The sequence below is a fragment of the Myotis yumanensis genome, unplaced genomic scaffold (assembly GCF_028538775.1).
Source record: "Myotis yumanensis isolate MYYU_CA2020_CCGP unplaced genomic scaffold, mMyoYum1.0.hap1 SCAF_19, whole genome shotgun sequence".
NCBI classification, from domain to species: Eukaryota; Metazoa; Chordata; class Mammalia; order Chiroptera; family Vespertilionidae; genus Myotis; species Myotis yumanensis.
Genome location: NW_027223770.1, coordinates 22627587 through 22650767, shown reverse-complemented (window position 1 = coordinate 22650767; position 23181 = coordinate 22627587). Strand labels below are relative to the sequence as shown.

Below are 23181 nucleotides of genomic sequence, written 5' to 3'. Positions count from 1 at the left end.
GGGGAAACTGAGGCTCTGCAATGTTAACTCAGCTGCCTAAAGGCTCAGGCTCCAGGTCCAGTGCTCTTTCTACCACCCTGTAGGGCGCTGAATACCCTCCCGTTAAAACTCCTATCACTTGGAAACCCAGAAGGTGGCCTTTTTGGAAACAGGATCTCTGTGGGTGTAATTAGTTAAGATGAGGTCACATTGAATAGGGTGGGCCCTAAATTCGATGGCTATGGTTCTTATAAGAAGAGGAGAGGATACAGAGACAGAGGAGAGAAGGCCCTGAGGACGCAGGGGCAGAAATGAAAGTCATGGTGCCAGTAGGGAACACCCGAAGCCGTCAGAAGAGAAAAGAAGGATTCTCCCCTAGAACCTTCACAAGGCGGGTGGCTGTGCCGACACCTTGATTTCAGACGAAGGCCCTGGAACTGCGAAAGAATACGTGCACGTGGTTTTAAGACAACCCGTTTTAGGTAATTTTTACAGCAGCCCTAAGAAGCTAATGTATATCCTTCTCTCAACATGAGTCAAAACAATTCAAACCTAGACAAGTGGGAGGTAAAGAAGAGAGCAGGCTGGGCGGGGAGGGCGGGATTCTGCAATTGGCCTCGGCGGGGAAGCTGCAATGAGAAAGGAAGAGAAGGAGGAGGAGGAGGGGAAGAGGCTGTTTCTATTCCCATGTGAGGTTTATCTGACTTTCCGGATACCTGGACATTCACTGGACATTTGCTGAATGCACGTGCAGGGGAGTCACAATGAAATGATCAGGTGGGTGGCTGCTTCCCCATCTTGTTTTCATCATATGAGGAAAGCAAACGCTGCATCCTCCATGCAATCTTCTCCAGGGCTCCTGGTTGTCCTGAACCACTTCCTTCTTGTCTCCTCCTCTCAACCTTGAGCTCTCCAAGGGCACAGTCCCTGCTCCATTCCTGTCTGCGTCTCCCATAACATCAGCTCCAGGGCCAGTTGCAAACTAAAGTGTGTTGATCTGAAAGTTCCAAGTTTTAAGACAAACTTTTTGAGCTGTTTTCTTAAGAGGCAGGAGTTCAAAATGTTAAGGAAACAATTCAGCAAACAATTAACTGAGAACCTACCCTATGCTAGAGAGCCAGAGTGAAGTAACACCCATCCCTCTGTCTAGAAAGATAAGAACAAGGCAAGTATACTAACTGGGTGATATGTACATGGGTGGGGTGAACACAAGGGAAGTAGTTAACTTAGTAAGGAGTGGAGATAAAACAGGGAGAGCTTCCTGGAGGTGAGGTTTGATCTGAATTTTGAAGACTGAGTAGGCAGGCAGAGGATTCGGGAAAACAAAGGTGGTGGTGAGTCAAGAAAAAACAATGCATTGGGTTCTGAACAGTTGCTTTTATGCGTGAGTAGAACATGCGAGGTGACGAAAGGCAGACAATCAAAGGCAGGAAGATCTACAGAGGCTGGATTTCACGGGCTCTGGGAAAGAACTGGGGCTTTGTTGCAAAAACAATAAAGAGCATTGGGAGACTTCTTAGCGGAACAGTAACACAGTAAGATGTGTTCCTTCTGGAAAGATCTTCAATAGGGAGGAGCAAGAATGGAGGACAAGGAACGATCCAAGGTAGAGGGTAACTGTAGAGGCCTAGACCAGAGGGGATGCGGTTTAAATAGACACAGGAAGCAGGGATGGAGCAGGAGGGCATGGACGTGAGAAATACCTACGGAGGGTAAAAGCAACAGGCCTGCCCACTAACTGCATGAGCCCCAGGGAGCCAGGCCACTGCAGCTTCCAGCTCGGGTCCCTCTAAGAGTGAGCAGAAAAGCACCATCAAAGCTCTTCAAGACCTGGGAGGCTTATGAAAAGGACACCTGGCTCAGGAAAGAGTTGAGATGACAGAGTCGGGCCAAGGCAATGAAGGGTAAACCCAACAGGTGCAGCCTCCAAACTAAAAGCAGGTGCATTGGCCAAAAGCAGGCAGAGGGCAGGCTTCCCTGTCACCTCGGGCTCTTCCTGCTGCCCTTGACCTCCCCTTGACCTCCTCTGGACCGCCTGGGCTTTGTTACTATTGAAAAACAACAGGCCACAAATCCACAGATGCGGTGTCTCCTCGCCCCAATGACAAAGGGACTTGAATGATTTAAAGGCCAGAATATTTTTTTCTCCATAATGGCTCCTGGAGTCGCCAGGAATAGTACATTTACTAAAATTAATGGCAAAACCTCATTTTTCTTTTTTCCAGGAGGAGAAGTTCCATCGGCGGGATAATTGATCCTGATCTGGACGTGCCGGTACACCAGCGAGGGGTGTAAATCATTCACACGAAACAACTCGCAGCCTTTAAACCAACAGCAACAGTGACAAATGGTACAGGCTGGAGACAGTCGGAAAGGAACCCAGAGGGAAGATCCATCAACATCCTTCTCACTTCTCACCAGGCCCCAAGTGCGGGACCCTGTTTTTTGGTCTCCCACAGCAGAGCCATTATTCAGCAGCGTTGGGTTCAAAGGGCAGAATTGGATACGCAGGGATAACTTCAGAGTTGGACACACAGGGCTACCCATCTCAGTTTTGCCACTCCCCACTCTGCAGCCCAGGGTAAAGCACCTCACAAGTCTGAACCCCCACTTTCTCCACCTGCTGGGGTTGTCCTAAGTGTGAAAGGAGACAACATCTGCAAAGGGCCGGAGCATAGAGAGACTCAACAAACATTTGTCCAAATGAATGAATGAATAAGTGGGTGAATGAATGCTTGAGCTGGGGAGTTACGAAATTCTCTTCCTCCCATGGAGATTGGAATTTCACAAATGGAAAATGAAGAGGGCAGCGCTTCATCCAAAGAAATGATTTGTGGTGGAGATGGGGCAGGATCCCCCAAATGCCAGCACACAGACACCTTGTCTTGTCAATGAAAGCTCTGCGCACCCCTTACAGAGGAACGTGTAAAATACACAGGCAATGGCCTCAGCCATCTCTCTCCATTCAATGTGAGCAACTTGAGGGCAAGAGTGTATCTTGTTCCCCACTGGAACCCCAACATCTAGCAGGAGGCTTGGCCCACAGTAAAAAGTACACGAAGGAAGGAACCAGGACACCGAGGGCTCTGCAGGCTTTGGGGGAGGTTTTCAGAGAGCAGGTGGCATGGAGCAGCCGCCCCTGGTCTTACAGAGAGAGGATGGAGGGGGGCACACTGGTGACATGGAAATGGACCCGGAGAGACGAGACAGCATCTTCTGAGAAGCCTGAGAAAGTTCCAGGAAGCCACGCCGATGGGAGGGGCCTCGGCCACAGGGTTCATCTTAAAATGACAGTGCTCACTGAACTCTCCAACTGAGCTCAGTTTTGTCTATCTTTTTAAAAAATATATGTTGTTATTGATTTCAGAGAGGCCCTAAATCCAACTACAGTTGTCCTTATGAGAAAAAGGCAGAGGGATGCTTAAGACCTGTGCACACAGAGAAGCATGGCCTGTGAAGACAGAGGCAGAGACTGGAGTGACGCAGCCGTAAGCCGAAGGACACATGGGACCCCCCGAATTTGGACAGGCAAGGAAGGATTCTCCCCTTGGCCTTCAGAGGGAACACAGCCCCGCCAACACCTTGATTTCAGATTCCTGGCTTTCGGAACTATGAGAGACTCGATCTCCACTGTTTAAAGCCACCCAGCTTTTGGGCATTTGTTAAGGCCGCCCCAGGAAACACACACACCTGCAACCACACACCCCACCATAAGACAGTTCAGCCGGGGTGAATTTACCCAAAGCCTTGCAATTAGAAACCAGAGAAGGGTGCAGCTCTCCTTTCAGCATACGTGCCAGCTTTGGGTTTTAGAGTTTTGTGTTCTTTCTATTTTGATTCATAGATAGGGGCTGTGTATCTTGTTAGTATTTTGGGGCCTTGAAAGATCTTAATGTGTCTCTGGGAAAGGGGAGAGGAGGAAGAAAGTGAGCAGAGAGAGAAACAGAGGAGAAAGGGAGAAGAGAGAGAAGAGAGAGAGAGAGAGAGAGAGAGAGAGAGAGAGAGAGAGAGAGAAAGAGAGAGAGAGAGAGAGAGAGCGCCAAGGGGAGAGGGAAAACCCATTTTGATCTGGCCAGAACCTCTGGGTGTCCGGCCAGTTAAAGAAGACGTCAGAGGAGAAAAGACCGGGGATGCTCTCTCGCTCCAGCCAGGTGGGAGCCGGGCTGCCTGAGAAGCAGGCTGGTTAATGAGGAAGTTATCCTGTCAAATGGAGGAAGGGCCTCTCTCCCCGAGCCGTGGAGGGTGGAGGAGCTGCCAGTCATGGGGCTCGGGCTTTGTCTGGGGACTTCCTCTCTGAGAGGAGCCTCACCACCTCCCACACAACAGCCAGCCTGCTGGCTTGTCAAGGGCAAAGCTGATGGGAATGACATTGACCATGGGGGGCAGTGGCCAGGGAAATATACCTGCTGCAGGGCAATTTGATGAGAGTTGTCACAAAGCCAGAGCGGACAGGGCAGAAAGGAGCTAATGACGGGGGCTGAGAGGCCTCTGGGCCTTGGCATGGTGTGGCTCTCAGGGGAGGCTACGTGGTGGGGGGCAATGGAGGTGCCAGATGCCTCCTGGGCCACAGAAACGAAAACCTGGTGCCCTAAGGTTCTTCGGCCTCATGGGGAAAAGGAGGAGCAGGCTCTCTCAGACGTGTGATCTCTGCCGGAAACTGTTCTCAGAAAAATACACTGAATGACGAATAAAACCTTCCCGTTGGGCAGGAAACAAATTTCGAAATGTCCCTTGGCCCACACCAGGGGGCAAGCATGGCTAGCGAATGAAGGCAGAGACTGCAGAGCTGGACAGACCTAGATTCAAATTCTTCCTCGCAGGTAGCGCCATTCTGAGACTCTCTTTGGCATGTTGATGCCCCCGTGCCTCAGTTTCCCTGTCTGCAGAATGGAGATAAGCATAGTGCCTACCGCACAATACCGATCAGAGGATTTTAAACGACAAATGTTTAACCTAGAACCTGGCATGTAGCAAGTGCTTAAAAAATGGTGGCTTTAACATTATCCTCTTTATCTTTTATATTTGTTGTTGGTATTAACAGTCCGGAATTAGCACTGACATTGGCTAGGTGTACTCTTACACAAGTTACCTCACCTCTGTGAAGCCTCAGTTTCCTCATCTGTAAATGGGACAATAATTCTGACTTTGCAGGGTTATGACGATTACAAGACATTATTGTGGATGTGAAGACTCCATGCAAGGCAGACATTTAATAAACATTGATTCCTTGCTTTTCACAGGAGGCCACCCGGCCTTTGGGGTGGAATGTGTGAGGCTGGACCTGGAGTCTGAGACACAAAGGAGCTTGGAGACCATCCAGGAGTGAACACCATTGGTCCACTTTGGGCCCACCCCCCCAGAGTTAGCAGCCAATGGCAGCATCGTCTCTCTGGCCATCTCCTTCTGGTTTCTCCTGGTTTCCAGCCTGGCCCACTGGCACCAGATTCTAGCCTCTCTCCAATCTCAAACCCTCCAGCACAGAACCAGCGCAGGACCACACTCACCAGCTCCATGCACCGGCGGCTGGCCTCCGCCTCCCGCTCTACCAGCTCCTGCATGTCCGCCTTCAGCTCCTCCAGGCGCCGCTGGTAATACTGGCTGCTCTCCCGCTGCTGGGCCTCGGCTGTGGCTGCCTGCGAGAGCTCCTCGCCCATCTTGATCAGACTGTCCCGAAGCCGGATCACCAGGACCTGGAGGAGGGCGGAGAGCACACGCCCACCTTGGGGTTAGAGGCCCATGGGCAGGAAACTGGGGGCTCCAGGAAGGGAAATCCTTTGCGAAGCCACTGTGTACTTTTATAATCAGGATAATTATTCTGATTCCTGATACAAAAATGAAGACTTGATTTTGAAAACCTAGGAAACCGTCCGGCCCATGTGGCTCAGGGGTGGAGCAACAATCTATGAACCAGGAGGTCAGGGTTCAATTCCCTGGTCAGGGCACATGCCCGGGTTGTGATCGACCCCCATTAGGGGGTGTGAAGGAGGCAGCGGATCAATGATTTTCTATCTCTCTCTCTCTCTGAAATAAACACACACACAGGTATCCAGGACACCATAACTGCTATTCTGAGAGGCAGTGTAGTATACTGACGCGAACCCTGCCTCTCAGCATGATCTGGATTCAAATCCCAGCTCCACCCTTCCTGGCTGAGCGACCTTAGGCAGGTTATTTAACCCCTCTGAGAGATGGGACCCTGTCAGGACTGCTCACATTGTCATGCAGAAGGCTGAGCTCAGTGCCTGGCACATCAGATATCTGGATATGGGCTGGGAATTGTTCCTGTTTATAGCAGCCTTCATTCATCTCAAGGTGTGGGAGGTGGAGTGGTCAGTGGAGAAAACACTAAACGGGGGAACAAGCCCTTCCCCAACATGGGTTTTGGTTTCCCCAATATGCAAAACAGGGAGGTTTGAGGAGTAACCTCCCATGAGCCTCAGCTCTATTATTTCATAGCACGTTCCCTTTCCTGGGGGGAGAAATCCCACAAGGTCACAATGAAACAATAGAGGGAAAAGAGCTGTGGGCATCACCAGTGCTACAGAAAACAAACCCAGGGCTGTTGTGCAGAATTCATTAGTTGGCCAACAAGCCTGGAACCAAATGATTCTGATGGGTAAATACTAAAGTGTTGACATAAAACGAAGCCCACATGAATATTTCAGGCCCTCGCTGAGGACTCGGAGCCCCTTTCCAGATCAGAGGCTGAAGATAAGCTTTATTATTCACTTCTCCTTCGTCCTGCAAATGGAGTTTAAGCAACATTTTCCAAAGGGCAGTAGGCGGGTTATAAAGAAGTAGAGTTCTCAAACTGTGTCCCTGAGGTACCCCATCTCAAGGACCAAATTCAAATACACTTATTTGAATGAGATTGAATCTGCCATTTAAAGTTACTCTCCCATAGATTTCTTTTCTCTGCTATCACATGACTATGCTAGAATCAAGTAAAAAGAGATACATGATCTAGCCCAACATGATGTGTTTAATTATTTAAAATGTAGCAGATCAAAGTTTCGAGGTGATCTGCAAAGACATATGCCTTGAGGAATTCCTCGAGAAGTTCTGAGAATCACTGAGGGTCAAGACAAAGAAGAATCTGTCTTTGTTCTTCATCCATAGCAGAATTCTTAGAAACCAAATGCCCAAGAGGAGATTGGGAGGGAACGTTTCCCAGTGAGAAACAGCTTCTCATTGTCCAGAGGCACTAGCATACTACTGGTCCGGTGGGGGAGCCAGCCGGCTGCAGAGAAATGGAAGCCTGGGACCAGGACGGTCAACTGTCCATCTGCTCCTGTCACTGACATGACCTGGCTGCATCGTGAATAAATCACTTGACTTCTCTGGGGTCATCTTCTCATTCCATCCCACCGGCCCCATGGGGCTGCAGTGAATGTCAAGGGGAACAGCTGATGTAGAAGGATTTGGACAATGACAATATCATCTGTAAAATGTCTCGTGTCGTTGCCTAGAGGGTTAAATGTGAATAAAATCATTGAACTCCAGTTCCTCCAAGCTTTTCTGTCCTTCAAGGCCCAGCATCAATGCCACCTTCTCCTGGAAGCCTCCCTGATTCCCATCCTGAAAGCACCTATGTCCTCCAAACCTCACAGCCCTCTCTCTATATACTATGGGTATTTATGTACATGTCGTATCCTCACCTCCTACAAAGTTTTATGCTCTGATCAACAGAATCTGTTTCATACATCTATGCACACACCAGGTGCAAAGCACATTTCTGCTCAAAGTGAGTGTGGGGTGCATGAATGGACGAGTGAGTAGATGGAGATGGCAGAATTAGAGCAATGGATAAAGAGATGGGCAGACAGGGGTCAAGGTCTGAAGAAAAAAACAGAGGAAGAGAAGAAAGAATGAAGAGAAGAGAAGAACCCAGGGAAGGGGGATGATGGACGGACAGGTGATGGCATATGGAGTTGGCTACAGATAGATGGAGGTGGGTAGACTGGATGGATAGGTAGTTTGTGGAACAGTGTGGTTGAAGAAAGGAAGAAAGGAGGGAGGAGGGAGAGAAGGAACTCATACAGGAGGTGGATGAGTAATATATGGCCAGATAAAGGCATAGGCATGGATAGATGGACAGAGCTTACAAAAAGGCCTCGCTTTTCTGGGCCTGAGCAATATTTACACATCAGCAAGTACCTCAAATCTCTTAATCTGCACTTTCTGGAACTCCGTCTTGTTCTCCAGGTCACAGATGACTGCCTCTTGCCTGCTGACAATGGCCCGGTCCACTGTGGACTGCTCCAGGTACTCGATGCGCAGCTGGGCCGCCTGCAGCTGGGGACAGATGCAAGGGGTCCGTTGGCCACCTGTTGGCCCTGAGCCACACGATGGAAACACACGCAGGCCTCAGCCCCAGGCCCCTTTACAGCTTCCTTCTTAGCTCAGGGGCTGTCTGGTGCGTGCACAGGAAGCACTGCCGGTTCCAATCCAAGGACCCTCATACCCGACCTGGCCTCTGGGTCTTAGGGCCTAGGAGGTGACATTTCCTGGGCCTCTGCCTCCAAAACAGGTCCTCTGGTCAGTGCTTCTCTTACCTCCTTGCCCTGCTCTGCTAGGGGAGCAAAGCCAGGCTGTGAGCAGCAAGTTTCAGCATCAAAGGATACAACCAAAGTGGGTTTGGGAGCCAAGGCCTGTATTCGAGTTCAAAACCTGCCTCCACCCCTTCCCAGCTGGATGGGCCCAGGCACGTCTGCTCCCTTCCCCGAACCTCACTGCTCTGTTTTGTGTGCGAGGACTGAGGAGGTGAGCGTCTGGTATGTCATTAGCCCCAGCAACTGGCCCCTGCTGCTGTCCTCTTGTTGTACTTGTTGTTACTCGGTGCCCATGGACACTGGCTTGACACTCAGTCCCTCTGACAGTCACTCTAAGCAGGCACGTGCGACAGTGCTGGGAGAGCTTTGAGAATTTCATGGATAAGAGCGATCCACCAACTAATGAAGGAAATCCAGGGGCATTTGGAGGAACCATGACTCAGAGGAAGATTTCACGAAGGATGATGATCCTGCCAGACCAAAGCATCCCATCTCCTTGGAGCCATTTCTCAGCAGGAGAAAACCCTTCACTGAAATGTTGATGCGTCTCACTGCACAGGCATCTCTGGATGCTGAACAGGCACAGGGAAGAGTAAGTGTGTGTGTGTGTGTGTGTGTGTGTGTGTGTGTATGTGTGTCCGTCTAAGATGGCTCTCAGTTCATTTGGCGCAAGACTGAAGCTGAATGAATGACAGTTCCCAGGGCCCAGAGTGTGAGGTCCCAGAGGGAACCCTTCTCTTCCTCCCCCACATCAGGGCGGCGCCCAGCACGTACTTGTTCCTGCAGCTTGTGCTTCTCCTTCTTGGCTTCCTCCAGCTGCAGCTGCAGTTCCTGGATCTGCCCAATGTCAGCAGCAGACTGGGGAGACAAAGAAATGCCACTTGAGAGCACAGGCTTTGCGGGGACACTGCCCCTGGCAATCCCTTCTCCCGGGTGGGGGACACTGAGACCCACAGATGTCTAAATTTCTCAGAGTCTCTATGACAGTAGCCGGTTCCAAAGGGGTGCCTCTCACATCCTCCCCAGCATCCTTCATCTCAGCGTTCACCAAGTCACTCCCATTAGATAAGCCCAGAGCCTTGGTCAACTGTCTACCTTATTATGCATCCTTGAGAGCCAAGATAGAAATGGGCTGGTCACATTACTAGGACCAGATTCTGAGGGGAGAGAACTATTCTGAATGTCAGGTAACTAAGATTCCAGACCCAATACTGGCCTTGACAAGACCCAGAACCTCTCTGCACCTCAGTATCCCCATCTGTAAAATGGGCTGATCGTCTCTACTTAGCCCAGGGGTGGGCAAACTTTTTGACTCGAGGGCCACAATGGGTTCTTAAACTGGACCGGAGGGCCGGAACAAAAGCATGGATGGAGTGTTTGTGTGAACTAATATAAATTCAAAGTAAACATCATTACATAAAAGGGTACGGTCCTTTTTTTTTTTTTAGTTTTATTCATTTCAAACGGGCCGGATCCGGCCCGCGGGCAGTAGTTTGCCCAAGGCTGGCTTAGCCCTTCTACAATACAATGCGTTTGTTCAGAGATTAAATGAGGCAATGAAGAATAAAGTTTCTTTAAAAAAAAAAAGTAGAACCAAACTGTGAAGTGTGATTATCTCCATTTAGAAGGATTCCAGAGAGCAGAAGGACCCCTCAATTTCTATTTTCCACATGTGTTTATCATTGCAGTAATTTACAATGGGCATATGAATATGCTGCTTTTGTAATTGAAAGAATAAAGAAACTTCCATTTTGAACAAAAGTGTAATTAACAATGCAGAAGATGGCCTAGGCTATTTTTGTGGCAGTTGTTATCGTGTTGATGATATAATTGATTTTTTTTGTTGTTATAATTATTCCTTGTTTAGCAGAAATTCCTTCAGATCCAATCTCCATAGGGTGCATTCGAAGCCTGGCAGGCATTCTACCCTGGGTCTCCTCTGGGGGTGCCACGTGGGGGAGATGCTCACTGCTCTTGGAGGGAGCTGTTGTGAAGTTATGCAAATCAGATCAGCTATGCAGATCAGAAATCTGCCAGGGGTCCTCATCACATCCCTCCACTCCATCCGAAGCTTCTGGCCTGGCCCATGTGGCTCAGTGATTGAGCATTGACCCATGAACCAGGAAGTCACTGGTTTGAATCCCAGTCAGGGCACATGCCCAGGTTGCGGGCTTGATCCCCAGTAGGGGGCATGCAGGAGGCAGCTGATCAATGATTCTCTCTCATCATTGATGTTTCTATCTCTTTCTCCCTCTCCCTACCTCTCTGGAATCAATAAAAATATATTTAAAAAAATAATGTAATGCACACTGAAGGCAAATTCTCCCACTTAAGGCTGTTACCTGAGCAATGAGGTCCTTGTGCTTCTGCATGAGGTCATTCAGGTCATCCTGGTCCTCGTCAATGCGCTTCAGGAGGTTGGCTCTCTCAAACTGCAGCCGGTACAGCTGCTCATCCACCTGGCAGGAGGTGGGACAGTGGTCAGGTTGAGGCAGAATGGCGGGTGGAAGGGGACTGATGCACAGTAATGAGGGGATTGCCTATGGGTGTGTCAGGTGAGTGGCCATGGGTGTGTTAATGCACGCTGTGGGCATGACAGCTCCGTGTGTGTGTGTGTGTGTGTGTGTGTGTGTGTGTGTGTAAGGGGGGAGGGGAAGGGGACAGGTTCCTCTTAATCTAGTGCAAATAAAATCTGGGACCAAGAGACCAGTAGGGATCTTGAGACAAGCTTTTGCTTATAAATCTCCAGTTATACCTAAACTTTAGGATTTTACACAGAAAGTATAAATTTAAACCAACCCTGTACACCCAGAGAGGGGACTTAGAAAACCATGCCAAATTTTCACCAACATTAATAGATCCATAACATATGTTCATTTGTCCCCATTCAGAGGGTCCATAGTAGGTGGCAGGGTCCCTTACAGTGGTGAGCTAAGTGGGCCCATGAGGATTGCCTCTGTCTCCACTTATAAGAATGGGCATGCAATAGCCCAGTGATAATGACCAAGGCCCCTCCTATGTTGGTGAGTGTACAGTAGGACTACAACAGTAGCCAGGGCACTGCCTACAGTGGTGAGCATGCTCTGGGTGCACAACAGAAAGCTGTGTTCCCACTTAGGGTACTGCGCAAACAACAGGCTCATATCGGATGCATCCCCACAGTACTGAGCACACATTAGGTCTACAATTTGCCTGCCTTTGCAGAGTGAACACACAGTTGACCCTCATATATACCCTTGTGCCTTTATAATGCTCAGCTCCTAGTCAGATGCCTGCACTTTCAGAGTGTTAAACATCCAGTAGGTCTACAATGGATGTCTATAGGTGGTACCCAGTAAGCCCACAATAAGTGCCCTTTCCTTCTTATAGTGTTGAGCACACAGTAGGTCCAAGCTAGCTCAGAGGCCTGTGCTGGCCCGGGTCCCCAGAGCTTCAGAAAGGACCAGATACCAGGCTCTTGCTCCGGGTCATGTTCTCCAGCTCGCTGTGCATGCTCTCCAGGTCCGCTGTCAGCGCCTTCTGGGTCTTCAGGGCATCCTCACACTTGGCCTCACTCTGTTCCAGCTGGACCAGGCAGGAGGGCGAGAAGAAAAGAGGCCTCGTGATGCTGCCCTTTGACTAGCCTTCCCCTCCAGCCCAGCCCAGCCTCTCTCAGGCAGCAGAATCATTTACAGGCCACCTTCGTGTCTTCACAACTGTTCATCAACCTACGACTGGTGAAGCACCTGTGTTTGCATTTGAGGCAGCCCAGTTCTGAGCCCACTCAAAACTGAATAGGCACTGCCCCAGGAAATAAGGCCAGGCCACCCCAGCTTCAGTGCCAGGAGCTTGTCAATTCCCTTCAACAAATATTTGTTGACACCGCTGGAGTGCCAGGCACAGAGCATACAGGAAACTGTCACCTGATCCTGTGTCCTCCGGGGAAACAGGCAGGGACAGGTAATGAATACAGTTAAAAGGATGAGGGCATGGGATGCTTGGGAATATGGGATGGAGGTCAGGGAAGGCTTCCTGGAGGAGGTGCTTGTAGACAGTTCTCAACCCCCTTTCAAATGGAATGCCAACTATTCCTCAGGTGAGCATTTTCCTGGGCCCATGACTTTCACTAGATTCTCAAAGGTTAAGGGCCACCTACTTAAAGTTTCTCTTTCTCACCCCCTTTTCATCCTTCCACCCCCTTGCACACAGTAGGCCTGCTACCCTAGCAAAGTGGGGCCATCAGGAAGGTACCATTGCCCACGTGGCTCTAGACGACAGACAGTCCCCTCTGGAAAAAGCCACGTCTGTGTACAAACCCTAAGTCTATTCTGTGATGGGCAGTTTCCCCTTGATTTCTGAACCCTAAAATCTCTGAGCAGAAAACGCCCTTAGAAAGCACCTAAGGAAAGCACTTAGGGCTCAGAGAGGGGCAGTGCCTTGCCCGAAGTCACAGAGCTGCAAGGAGCAAAGACAACACTTGCACTGTCCAGACCAGTGCACTTTCTCAACTGCCAGCACATTGTCCCTGGGAACAGTTAATGATGTCAACATTGGTGCTCAGGGACAGATTTTTTTAAAAAAAGCAAGCTAGAGTCTTGAACTGATGTGTGTACAAGCTCTGAGCCCTGAGCCCACTGAGTGAGGGGGCCCCACTGATCTATAAAATGAAAACAATGGTGCCAACGAGAGGTCACCCCAGGACAATTGGTCAAGATGGGGGGCTCTATGGGTACAGCCACCTGGGACCATCTCAAGCTCCTTCCAAACTGGGCAGAGAATGTCTTCCTCAGAATGTCCAGGACCTCAGCTGACCCAGATGTTAGAATAATAATGACAACAGAATGTTGGGGGAAGGGAGGCGGCCATTCGTTTGATTATCAACTATCAAGCACCCTGTTAAAGGTTCTCCTTGCATTTTCTCTTTTAATCCCTATCTTGGATCTGTGAGATTAGTATATACAGCTAATATTCTCATTAAAAATTTCATTGAATTTATTGGGGTGACAGGTGAGGAAACGGAGACCGTAGCCCACTCCCACAGCATCCTCATACTGGCACCTCTAGTTCCAGCCCCATCCTGCCGCCAGCCACCATAATCCACCAAACCCGTTTTCAAGACCTAGAGAACAGCGTGTTCCTGCGGTTGGGCTCGGAGCAGAGCCTGTCGGAGAAGGACTTGGTGGTCCATTTCCTTTAGTGATTAGGAGGGACTGAGACACACTGAGAAACATGATGTGGAGCAAGGGGAGGTAATTGGCATTGTTAGAGCGTAATTGACAGAGGACATGAAAAGGCAGGCACAGTCTTATCTTCCCGCAGGCAGTCTCCAGGAAGGCAGGGAGCCGGGATGAAGGGCTCCCCCGCCACTCTGCAGGCAGGCAGGGCTACACCAGCCCTTGATTCATGCACAAGCGAGAGGCCTCACTAAGGAGAGGCATTGCAGCTAAGACCTAAAAGATGCAAAGGAGACAGCCATGAGCAGACTTAGAGGTAAAAGAGCCCTGGGTGGAGGCAATAGCAAGCGCAAAGGCCCGGAGGCAGGAGCAGGAATAAACTTGGTGCTGAGGCAGAAAAAGAGAGCCCGTGTGGCTGGAAGGCTGGACAGAGAGGGGCAGGAGATGCTGCTGAGCCAGGATGCACAGGTCGGTGTATTTTCAGTCTGCAGGGAAACCACTGGTGGTTTCGAAGGAAGAGAGTGGCATGGCCTCCCTCTGGCTGCTGCGGGGAGGATGAGCTTTGGTGGACAAGCCTGGAAATCGGGCGGCCGGTGAGGACACTGCTGTGGTCCTCCCGGTACGCGTGGTGCAGGTGCTCCGATCAGAGCGGAAGTGGAGAAGAAATGGGAGGATTTCACTGTGGAGGAGTGTGAAGAACAAAAGGTCTGGGCAGGCAGCAGCAGACGGGCCATCCGGGGAGGGGGAGATGATGTCAGAGAACTAACAGTGGAAGACAGAGGCATCACGCAGGGCCCCGCTGCCGGGCCAAGTTGCTCGGCCCAGCGCCAGGAGGCGAGTGAGGACCATTGTAAGAAACTCAGCGGGGCGGAGCCGAACAGGATGACCGCCGTTCCCATCTGCTCATTCCTCCTCTGGCTGAGGGTGTCATCAGCGCGGCGCCATTGGTCCTCAGAGCCACCGGAGAAAGATGGCTCTATTTTTAACCCCACTTTATAGATGGTGGATGTGTATGATCCAGGAATGCTTTCCTTTCCCCATCTCCCTGGAGCAAGCAGAGAGAGAGGGGCCAATTATCCGCAGGCAGAGATGAACGGAGCGAGCACACGGTCAGTGGAGGTGGCTGTTAGCGGATTTTTAGCTCCTCCTGGGTTAGGATGGGATTATGTTGGCCAGGATGGTTTTGGCATCGATGGCCACACCTGCTACTGTTGCTTGGGGACCATTTGCAGTGCACTGCACTTCATAACAGCCCCTCAACACCTCTAGGAGGAAGGGGCCACCAGGAGGACCAGTCTATCTAGGAGGAAACTGAGGCTCACAGCGGGCAAGTGACTTGCCCACAGTCACACAGCTGGTTGGAAGATAAGCTTGGTTGGTCCAACCCCAGAGCCCAACCTCTTCACAGCTGGGCTGCACCACCCTTCTCTGCTAAGTCCCACCCTGCAGGTCGCATGGATTACAATACAGAACTCAACTGCAGAGCGAACTCTCCGTGGGTCGGTGGGACCGCGGAAGCCACCAGGATAGTCGTGCCGGAATCAGGCGGAGGCGTGTACAGTGAGACGTGGAGAAATCAGAGAGAATGGAAAGAACTCGGAGTTTGGATCAATGTGGGAGCCTCAAGGAAACACACATTGTCACGGAGATGAACAAGTTCAAACCAAAGGGAAGAGGGAGGACCAGCACGTGTGGCCACTTGCCACGCACCAGATTCTACCGTGTGCGGCGGTCAGAGCTCAGGCACTGGAGCCAGACTGGCCTCTCCCAGCCAGTCATTTAACCCTGGCCGTGCCTCAGTTTCCCCATCTGTAAAGTGGGGAGGGTGGATCATAGGATCTCTGCAGGATAAGTGAGTAAATACAAGGATGTGCTTAGCATAGCGCCTGGCACTGAGAAAACAGGGAAAAAGCGTCGGTGGTGGTTGCTATTATTCATCCCTTTCACCCTCTTAACAGCCCGAACAGTGGGATGTTTAACACCGTTTTGGAGGTGAGGAGCCTGGAGGAGAAGCCAAGCTGTCGGGGAATCGAGGGAGGGGCACCCCAGAGGCACACAAGTCAAGCAGGCCCAGACTGTCACAGGTTCTGGATAGGCACGACCAGAAACTGCCCAGCCCCAGGCCTCCACCGGGCAGGCTCCAGGCCGCTGACCACCAGTCATCTTAATGCCGAGCTTTAAAAATGTTCAATTTATTACACTTTAGGGAGCGGGAAGAAATACAGGGTCGTCTGGGGCTGATTTTCCGTTATGGATGACCTGGCGTAAGAATAACTCACTGCACATTATGTCCATATTGAGGCTGTCTGATGGACGTTTTTATGAAGTCGGGCGGCGAGTTATGTGGGGCTGACATCAGAGGCGGCGGCAGTGTGAGCCTGCCTACCACCGCCCGGAAAGCCCTCCCCAGGAGGAGGTCCGGGTGCATCAGAGAGCAGAGGGCAAGAGGACAGCTGGCTCACAGGCGGCTCCTCGGGAAGGGAGACTGGGTCCATCCTTGGCCCTGGCAGCCAGGGTAGTAATAGACATCCCAGGTGGCAACTGCCACCACCAGAGAAAAAAAACATTCCCCAAACAGTTGGTGGCCCCTGGGTTTCCATTCCTAGTCGACTCGGTTACTTGGTCTCTGAGCTCTGGTTTTCCCCACTCACAACGTGGGGGAAAGAACAGCTCCCCCTCATTGAACAGGAAGCTGAGGGCAGTTGTGTTCGCTGTGCACACGCCTAGGGCACACCTAGAGAACGCCACACACGCAGGTCCCTCTGTGCCAGGCCCCGCTCTGAACACTTTTCATGCAACAACTCACTTCACCGCCACAAGAGCATGCTGAGGTGGGGTCAGAACCATCCCTGCGGGGACAGCTGAGGAAACTGAGGGACAGAGAAGTCAAGTGACTTAATGAAGGTCACACAAGAACGAAGCGGCAGAGCTGGCACATGAACCCAGGCGGTCCGGCCACCACGCTCCCCTCTGAGCATTACATGTATGCCCACCGTATGTGCTCTGCAGGGGAAGCCGGGGATGTGACCACACGGTGGCTACTCCCCCTTGTTTTGATAGCAGCAGCATCTTCCCTGCAAGAAGTGGACCTGTTGGGGCTGACCCTCTCTTCTCAAGCCCCGAGGAGATGTATCTGACTCAGCCTCGGCCAATCAGAGCGCCACCTCCCGTTGGCCACGCTGGCTGGTTGCAGGATAGCAGTATGGCTGGGACTGTGGGAACAAGGTCAGCCCTTTCTGATGCAACAAGTCAGCTGAGAATCTGGGGCCCCCTTCCCACCATGAAGGAAGAGACTGCCTAAGAATACCAGGTTACATCAAGATTGCTGAGGCAGGAGACACGTTGTTGATGACACGATTGGAACACCTAGATCAAGCCAAGCCTGAAGGCCATCTTGGCCTCAGAACTTTTAAAATATTTTGGCCACTAACTTTCCTTTTTCTGCTTGAGCTGGGCTGCTGTCACCTGGAACCCAGATACAGGATGACTGAGCAAGTCAGAGGAGACATATATACACGGTGACAGCCACACAGTAAACACTCAAACCCGCTGGCGATAGCGTTTGTTGGTGCTGTTCTGCTAAAAGTTGGATCCAAGTAGCTCTACCCAAAACCCCATGAGAGAATAACACTCATTTATTGTTTACCTGTTCTGTGTGTAGATTCCTGCGCCCCCCCCCCCCCGCCGTCCCCCGTGGGGGGTACCTATCCTTCCTTGCCAATTGTTGAATGGGGGGAAGTGGAGGGAACCAGATTTCTTCAGCACTGACTGCATCAGGCGCTGTGTGGGCCACTTGATGTTCATTATCACTATCGCCCACAACCGCCCTGCAAGGGAGTCATCATGTTACAAAGGAGGAAACTGCAGCCAGAGCAGGGGAAGTGACTTGCTCAAGGTCAGATCCAAGTCGATGAGACTCCAAATCATTTCTGGGCCACCACGCAGCCCCCTCTGCACACAAGTCTTCCTCTATTGCCGAGTTCATCTCGGGCTCGCTCTCCCCAACACCCACGACCTTCCATTCAGTGGGAGGGCAATTGAGATTCCTATCACATATACATCAACTACACGCCGATGAATAGCACCGCTTCCCTATGTGAGGCCATCTGCCGGCTCTAACTACCTGGGTCCAATGTTTGCTCTGAACTTATTAAGCTAGAAATGAGTCGGCTAGACATATGGAAGGAGGTGGGAAGAGCAGAAGTTTGATATTTCAGCAGAGTGGTTAGAACCGGGATTTCTGGGTCTGGTTGAACAACTCGGGGGATTTAAAACGATTGCAGCGCAAATGCCACAGGGAGGTGTTCTCAGAAACGGTGTCTGGCGGGCTCATCTCAACATACTCCAGGCCTTGACTTCCCATCAGGGCGCGGGTAAGAATTAACCTTCAGCAGCAAGGCTTTTCCCAAAAGGCCCTGCCAGCGTCTCAGACTAAAGACAGCCCCGAAAGCCAACACATTTATTCAATGCAAACATATTACAAATGTCAGGCTGGGGCCGCCAAGGGTCTGTCTGGCTCAGAGGTTGGATGACAGTGGCTCCAAAGGGAAATTTCCTAAGACCATATGGCGGCTTCTCTGTGTGTCCTTGGTCTCCAGCTCTATGGGCACATTCTGGGCGCTCCGTAATTTTCCATACATCGTGCTAGAGGGACAGTGCTTACTGATGCATCAAAATGCTTTCTGAGTATTTACTGTTTCTACCTTCTTCAGTGTAATCATAACCCTCATCAGTAGTGGAATAATCACTAACTACTCTATTAATGCTTACCACGTATACGTTAATTTGCAGCATGCAATGACTGTGAAATACATATTTTCATCCCTATTTTATAGACGAGGAAACTGAAGACCAGATAGGTTAGTTAACGTGTCATGGTCACACAGCTGACAAATGGTGAGTGGGGCCAGGACCTGAACTGATATCCCTCTTAAATCCACGGCTGTCTCTTAGAGGCCAGGACGTACAGAGGGCACTGATTCAGCTCAGAGGCAGCATGAGCAGATGCTCAGGAGGCGGCTATTAGATGGGCATCTGGCCCACCACCCTCGCCCTGACCCTCCCGGGCACCCTTGAGGGTCAACCAGGGGCCTGCTTATCTTCCCAGTTACTGAGGGCTGCAGACACTGGCTCTGGGATGACCGGCCCATGCCTGTTTGCCTGGGACGTTTCTGGTCATAAAACTCAAACTCCTGTGTCCTGGAATACCCTCAAACCCGCCCGCACAAATCCAAAAGGCTCTGAAGTGGAAAAGGTGGGGGCTCGAGCTCCAGTTCACCCAAACAGGGGGCACAGTCTCCAACACAGCCGGCCTGAGCTCTCCACATGCGGCTGCGTCATAAAATACAAAGAAAGACTCAGGTTCTAGAAACTGCCTCCCCAGTGAGATCCTGAAAGGGAGGAAAATGCTACAGAGAGCATGGATGGGGCAGTGGGCAGAATCTGAAGAGTCAGCAGTTAACATCAGGAGTCGTCAAACTTTCTGTTCCAGGGTCAGATAGTAAAACTTAGAGGTTTTGCAGACCAAGAGGTAGAAGTAAAAAATATATGTAGGCACTTTTACAACTACTTCAAATGTGGCCATTTAAAAAATGGGAAATGCAGCCCTGGCCGGGTAGCTCAGTGGGTCAGAGGGTCATCCTGCAATGCCACGGTTGCAGGTTCAATCCCTGGTTGGGCACATACGAGAATCAACCAATGATGAATAAATATTTGGAACCACAAATCAATGTTTCTCTCTCTCTCTCTCTCATCAATAAAAAAAAATAAATAAACAAACATGTGAAACACATTCTTAGTTCCCAAGCAGTAATAAAAAAATAAACAAAAAAAAGCATCAACAAAGAACAGACAGGGAGCTGGATTTGGCCTGCGGGGCGACACAGAAGACCCCTGGTTTAGAAATCGGTATTTTGTCTATTTTATCAATGTTAAATTTCTGTTTTTGATTAAAATAAAGGGGCACTGTGTCTGTAACTTGTTTTCAAATAATTCAGAAAATGTACTTCAGAGAGAGGATACCGCAAAGGAGGCAAAATGCTAAAAACTGATGCATCTAGGTAAAGAATACATAAGAATCCTTTGACTATTGCAACTTCGTATCAGTTTGCAATTCAAAATAAATTATTTTTTTAAAATCCCAGTGCCCCCCATATTCTGTGACTTGGGGTGCGTTTCCCAAACGCTGAGCTTCCTCCTGCATAAAATGGGCCCGATCCCCGCTGCTTCCTACGGGGAGTCACAGCCCATCTTATTGGACCCGACTCATCCATCCATTGAGCACTTGCTGAATGCACACACACTCCTGCACGCAGGCCCCAAATGGACAAGTCCCTACGCATGGCATCAACTGCCTTCCAGTGGGTTTGGGGGGATAAAATGAGGCCATGACATCCAAGAGCTCGCCTGTACTGGCTGCCTGCTGCCAGGATCATTGTTGTTAGGATGTCAGCATGACCCAGGCAAATTGCTGCTCTGTGCGGGGGGCTGGGCTCTCCGCAGCTCGACAGTCACAGGTCCTACGGGGCCTATGATGAGACCAGCCGTTTCCTCCTCCATGCACCACAGCACTGGGAGTGTCAATATTTGTGGGGTGAGCAGCCCACGATAATCGTGTTTTAACCAATTACAATTTGGTCTTTATCTCCTCTGACAGGAGGTTATGTTAATATTGAATCAATCCACTCCACCTAATCTTTAAAAAAAAAAAAAGGCTCGTCAAATAAAACACCGACTACCTGTCCCTCGGTCCCGTCTGGGAGGAGGGCTCTGCAGGCGCTCGCTCACACCGAGGCCACCATCAGGGCCGTCTCTGCAGAGCTCAGTCATTACTTCCAATGTCCCACGGAAGCAGGGGTGACGCCTGCTGACAGATGTCTCCATTAAAGGCACTAGGATGAGTCAGGGTTACCAGTCTTCCGTGCATGAATGGGGGGAGGGCCCTCAGACTGGTGCCTGAGCACCCCTGGAAGCTCACCAGCCGACTGGGCCCACCTGCTGGGACACTAGAGCTGAGCCAGAACCCCCTCTGGAAGGGCCTGTGGGACCCCCTGGGGCTTCCAGAGGGGCCATGAGAGCCCAGAAGCAGCGGTGGGCCCACAGGCAGTGCATTGGTGGCTCTAGGTGCTGGTGATTCTGTCCCGGCTACTGAAGTCCGACTCTACTCTTTCCAGGCCCTGCCGTGAAGGCTTTGGAAGGTAAAGGAGGGAAACAGACAAGTCAAGGGGGTCATTTTGATAGAATGGTATGTACTATCCTGGGGGCAAACCCAGGAGGTCACGAGAGGAGAGGTGGGGACCTCACGCAGCCTCTGGGGGTCAGAGGTGGCCCCCAGGGACGATAGCCCAGACCCAAGTTCAGAGACTAAAGGTCCATGAGGCAAAGAGGTTTCAAAGGGAAGCAGCAAGAGCCCAGGTGAGGGCAGAGCTTGGGCAAAGGTGGGGAGGTGGGAACAGGTGTGGGGGACCCCCAAGCTGTTCCCGGCGCTGGTCAGGGGTCCCAGGAGGGTAGGCATTAGCTATACATCCTTAAAGGCCTGTATCCGCAGGGCTGTGTTCTGGGGCCACTGGTGGATCTTCAGCACAAAGAGCCAAGACTATATTTACACTTTAAAATTCTGTCTCCAAAGACCAGGTGTCGGAAAGATGGCGCGGATAGGACCGGAGCCCAGCAGAGTCCGAGAGACACAGGTGGTGCATGATAAGCGGGGAGAAGGAGGGATGGACTCAAGAGCTATTTGGGGGTACAGTGACTCAGACTTGGTGACAGCTTTGTTCTCAGCAGGAAGGGGTGAACACAGCCCCCGGCCTGAATTAATTAAACAACGGGAGAGTTCAGTGCAAACTCTTCTCTATTTCGTGAAAATCAAATAACACATTTCCCTTGGGGAGGAGACAAAGGTCAAAGGCAGGAATCGATTTTTTTTTTTTTTAAAGTAACCACTGCCCTGGAGCAGACAGCATCCTCCGCGTTCCCCGCGCAGCCAGGTGCCGCATCTGCTCCTCGCAGATGCTATTTATGCACAGCGATTATCTCAATTACATGTCTTGGTTGTTGGAACTGCTCCTGTCTCCAGATTAGTTTGTTTCCAGTGGAAACATGTCATGGGAATTAATTAGTAATTGGCTCCTGAAGAACAGGTGTCATTAGATAACCCGACACATGGCCCCGTCTACCTGTTCCACGAGGTCTTGTAAAAGCGTGTGCCCAGACACCAGTGTGGGACAGGGAGCCAGTGGGGAGCTGTGTGCGTTAAGCTAGTTTTCAGCTGAGAGAACTGTTTCAAATCTGTGGTCTGGGGTCCTTTCTATCAGTCTAAGAAGTTAGAAACATCACCCCCTTTTCAAAAAAAAATGTTTTTACTGACTTCAGAGAGGAAGGGAGAAGGAGAGAGAGACAGAAACATCAATGATGAGAGAGAATCATTGATTGGTGCCTCCCGCACGCCCTCTACTGGGGATCGAGCCTGCAACCTGAGCATGTGCCCTTGACCAGAATCGAACCCACGATCCTTCAGTCCCCAGCCCAATGCTCTATCCACTAAGTCAAACTGACTAGGGTACCCCCTTTTTAGGTGGCAAAAAGGAGGCTCTGAAAGGCAGTGACTTGCCCCAAATAATACAGCTAGTTAGGTAACGGCGGCAGGATTCGAACCCAAAGAGGCGTATTTTTCTGCCTCCCTCCAGGAGGTCTCCGTGTTTTATCACCAGGGTCTTAAACCTCAGTTATTAACTGAGACAGAGCCAGGCTCCCAGTGGAGGGAAACTGGGCAGAAAGAGCCACATAATTTCCTCAGGACTGCAGGTGGGGCCTGGGCACCCTGGCCCTATGGGTGGAATGAAGATGCTCTGTCTCCGGGGCCCTCCGTGCCTCTAGCTGAGCCGGGCTCGCCACTGGTGCTGCAGCTGGACCGGGAACCCCGCCATTTTCCAAGCACTCTGACCAGGCCCTTCTCTGCTCAGCAGCTCGCTATGGCTCCCTGTCACCCTTGGGATCGAGCCCAAACTCCTTAGGCAGGCTCTAACCCACTCGTGAGCGGGCTCCAGCCTCAGTTACCCACAGTGCCCTCTCTGCCCTCACCCTTGGGAACCTCGTGCACAATACTTCCTGTGTCTACATGCCCCACCCCTTCGCGCTCTGTCGCTTCCTAGCACGGCCGTGAGCATCTTACCACCCAGCAATTCATTTCCCTCTTTAAAGAGACAGCTGAAGCCACCAGCTCCTCTCCCACAGCTAAAATAAGGGCACCCTCATTAGCCAAACCTGACACGCCACCGATATACTGCTCATCACCCCGCTCGACAACAGTCTGCTTCCTGGGTCGAGGGCAGGACCTTGTGGTCTCCTCTCCCTGCCTTCTGGCCTCAAATCTATCCCAGAGTGGAGGCCTAATCAATATTTGCTGAATGCCTGCAGTTATCTAGTAGGTGCGATCAAACACTTCCCCATCCTCACGCTGATGGGGTAAACCCTTCTGAGGTTAACCACAGCCGCGGTTA

General features: G+C 50.9%; 1 protein-coding gene across 3 annotated transcripts in view; it reads right to left on the bottom strand.

Moving 5' to 3' along the window:
* The window catches only part of MYO18B (myosin XVIIIB), a 175917-nt gene that overhangs the window by 43106 nt on the left and 109630 nt on the right, over positions 1 to 23181 (bottom strand). For all 3 annotated transcript variants that reach the window (XM_070399451.1, XM_070399452.1, XM_070399453.1), the window contains 5 exons: positions 11982 to 12095; positions 10874 to 10990; positions 9306 to 9389; positions 8137 to 8274; positions 5484 to 5669 (listed from right to left, as the gene is read on the bottom strand). In XM_070399451.1, the coding sequence (XP_070255552.1) occupies positions 5484 to 5669; positions 8137 to 8274; positions 9306 to 9389; positions 10874 to 10990; positions 11982 to 12095 (639 nt within the window). The remainder of the gene's footprint in view (positions 1 to 5483; positions 5670 to 8136; positions 8275 to 9305; positions 9390 to 10873; positions 10991 to 11981; positions 12096 to 23181) is intronic.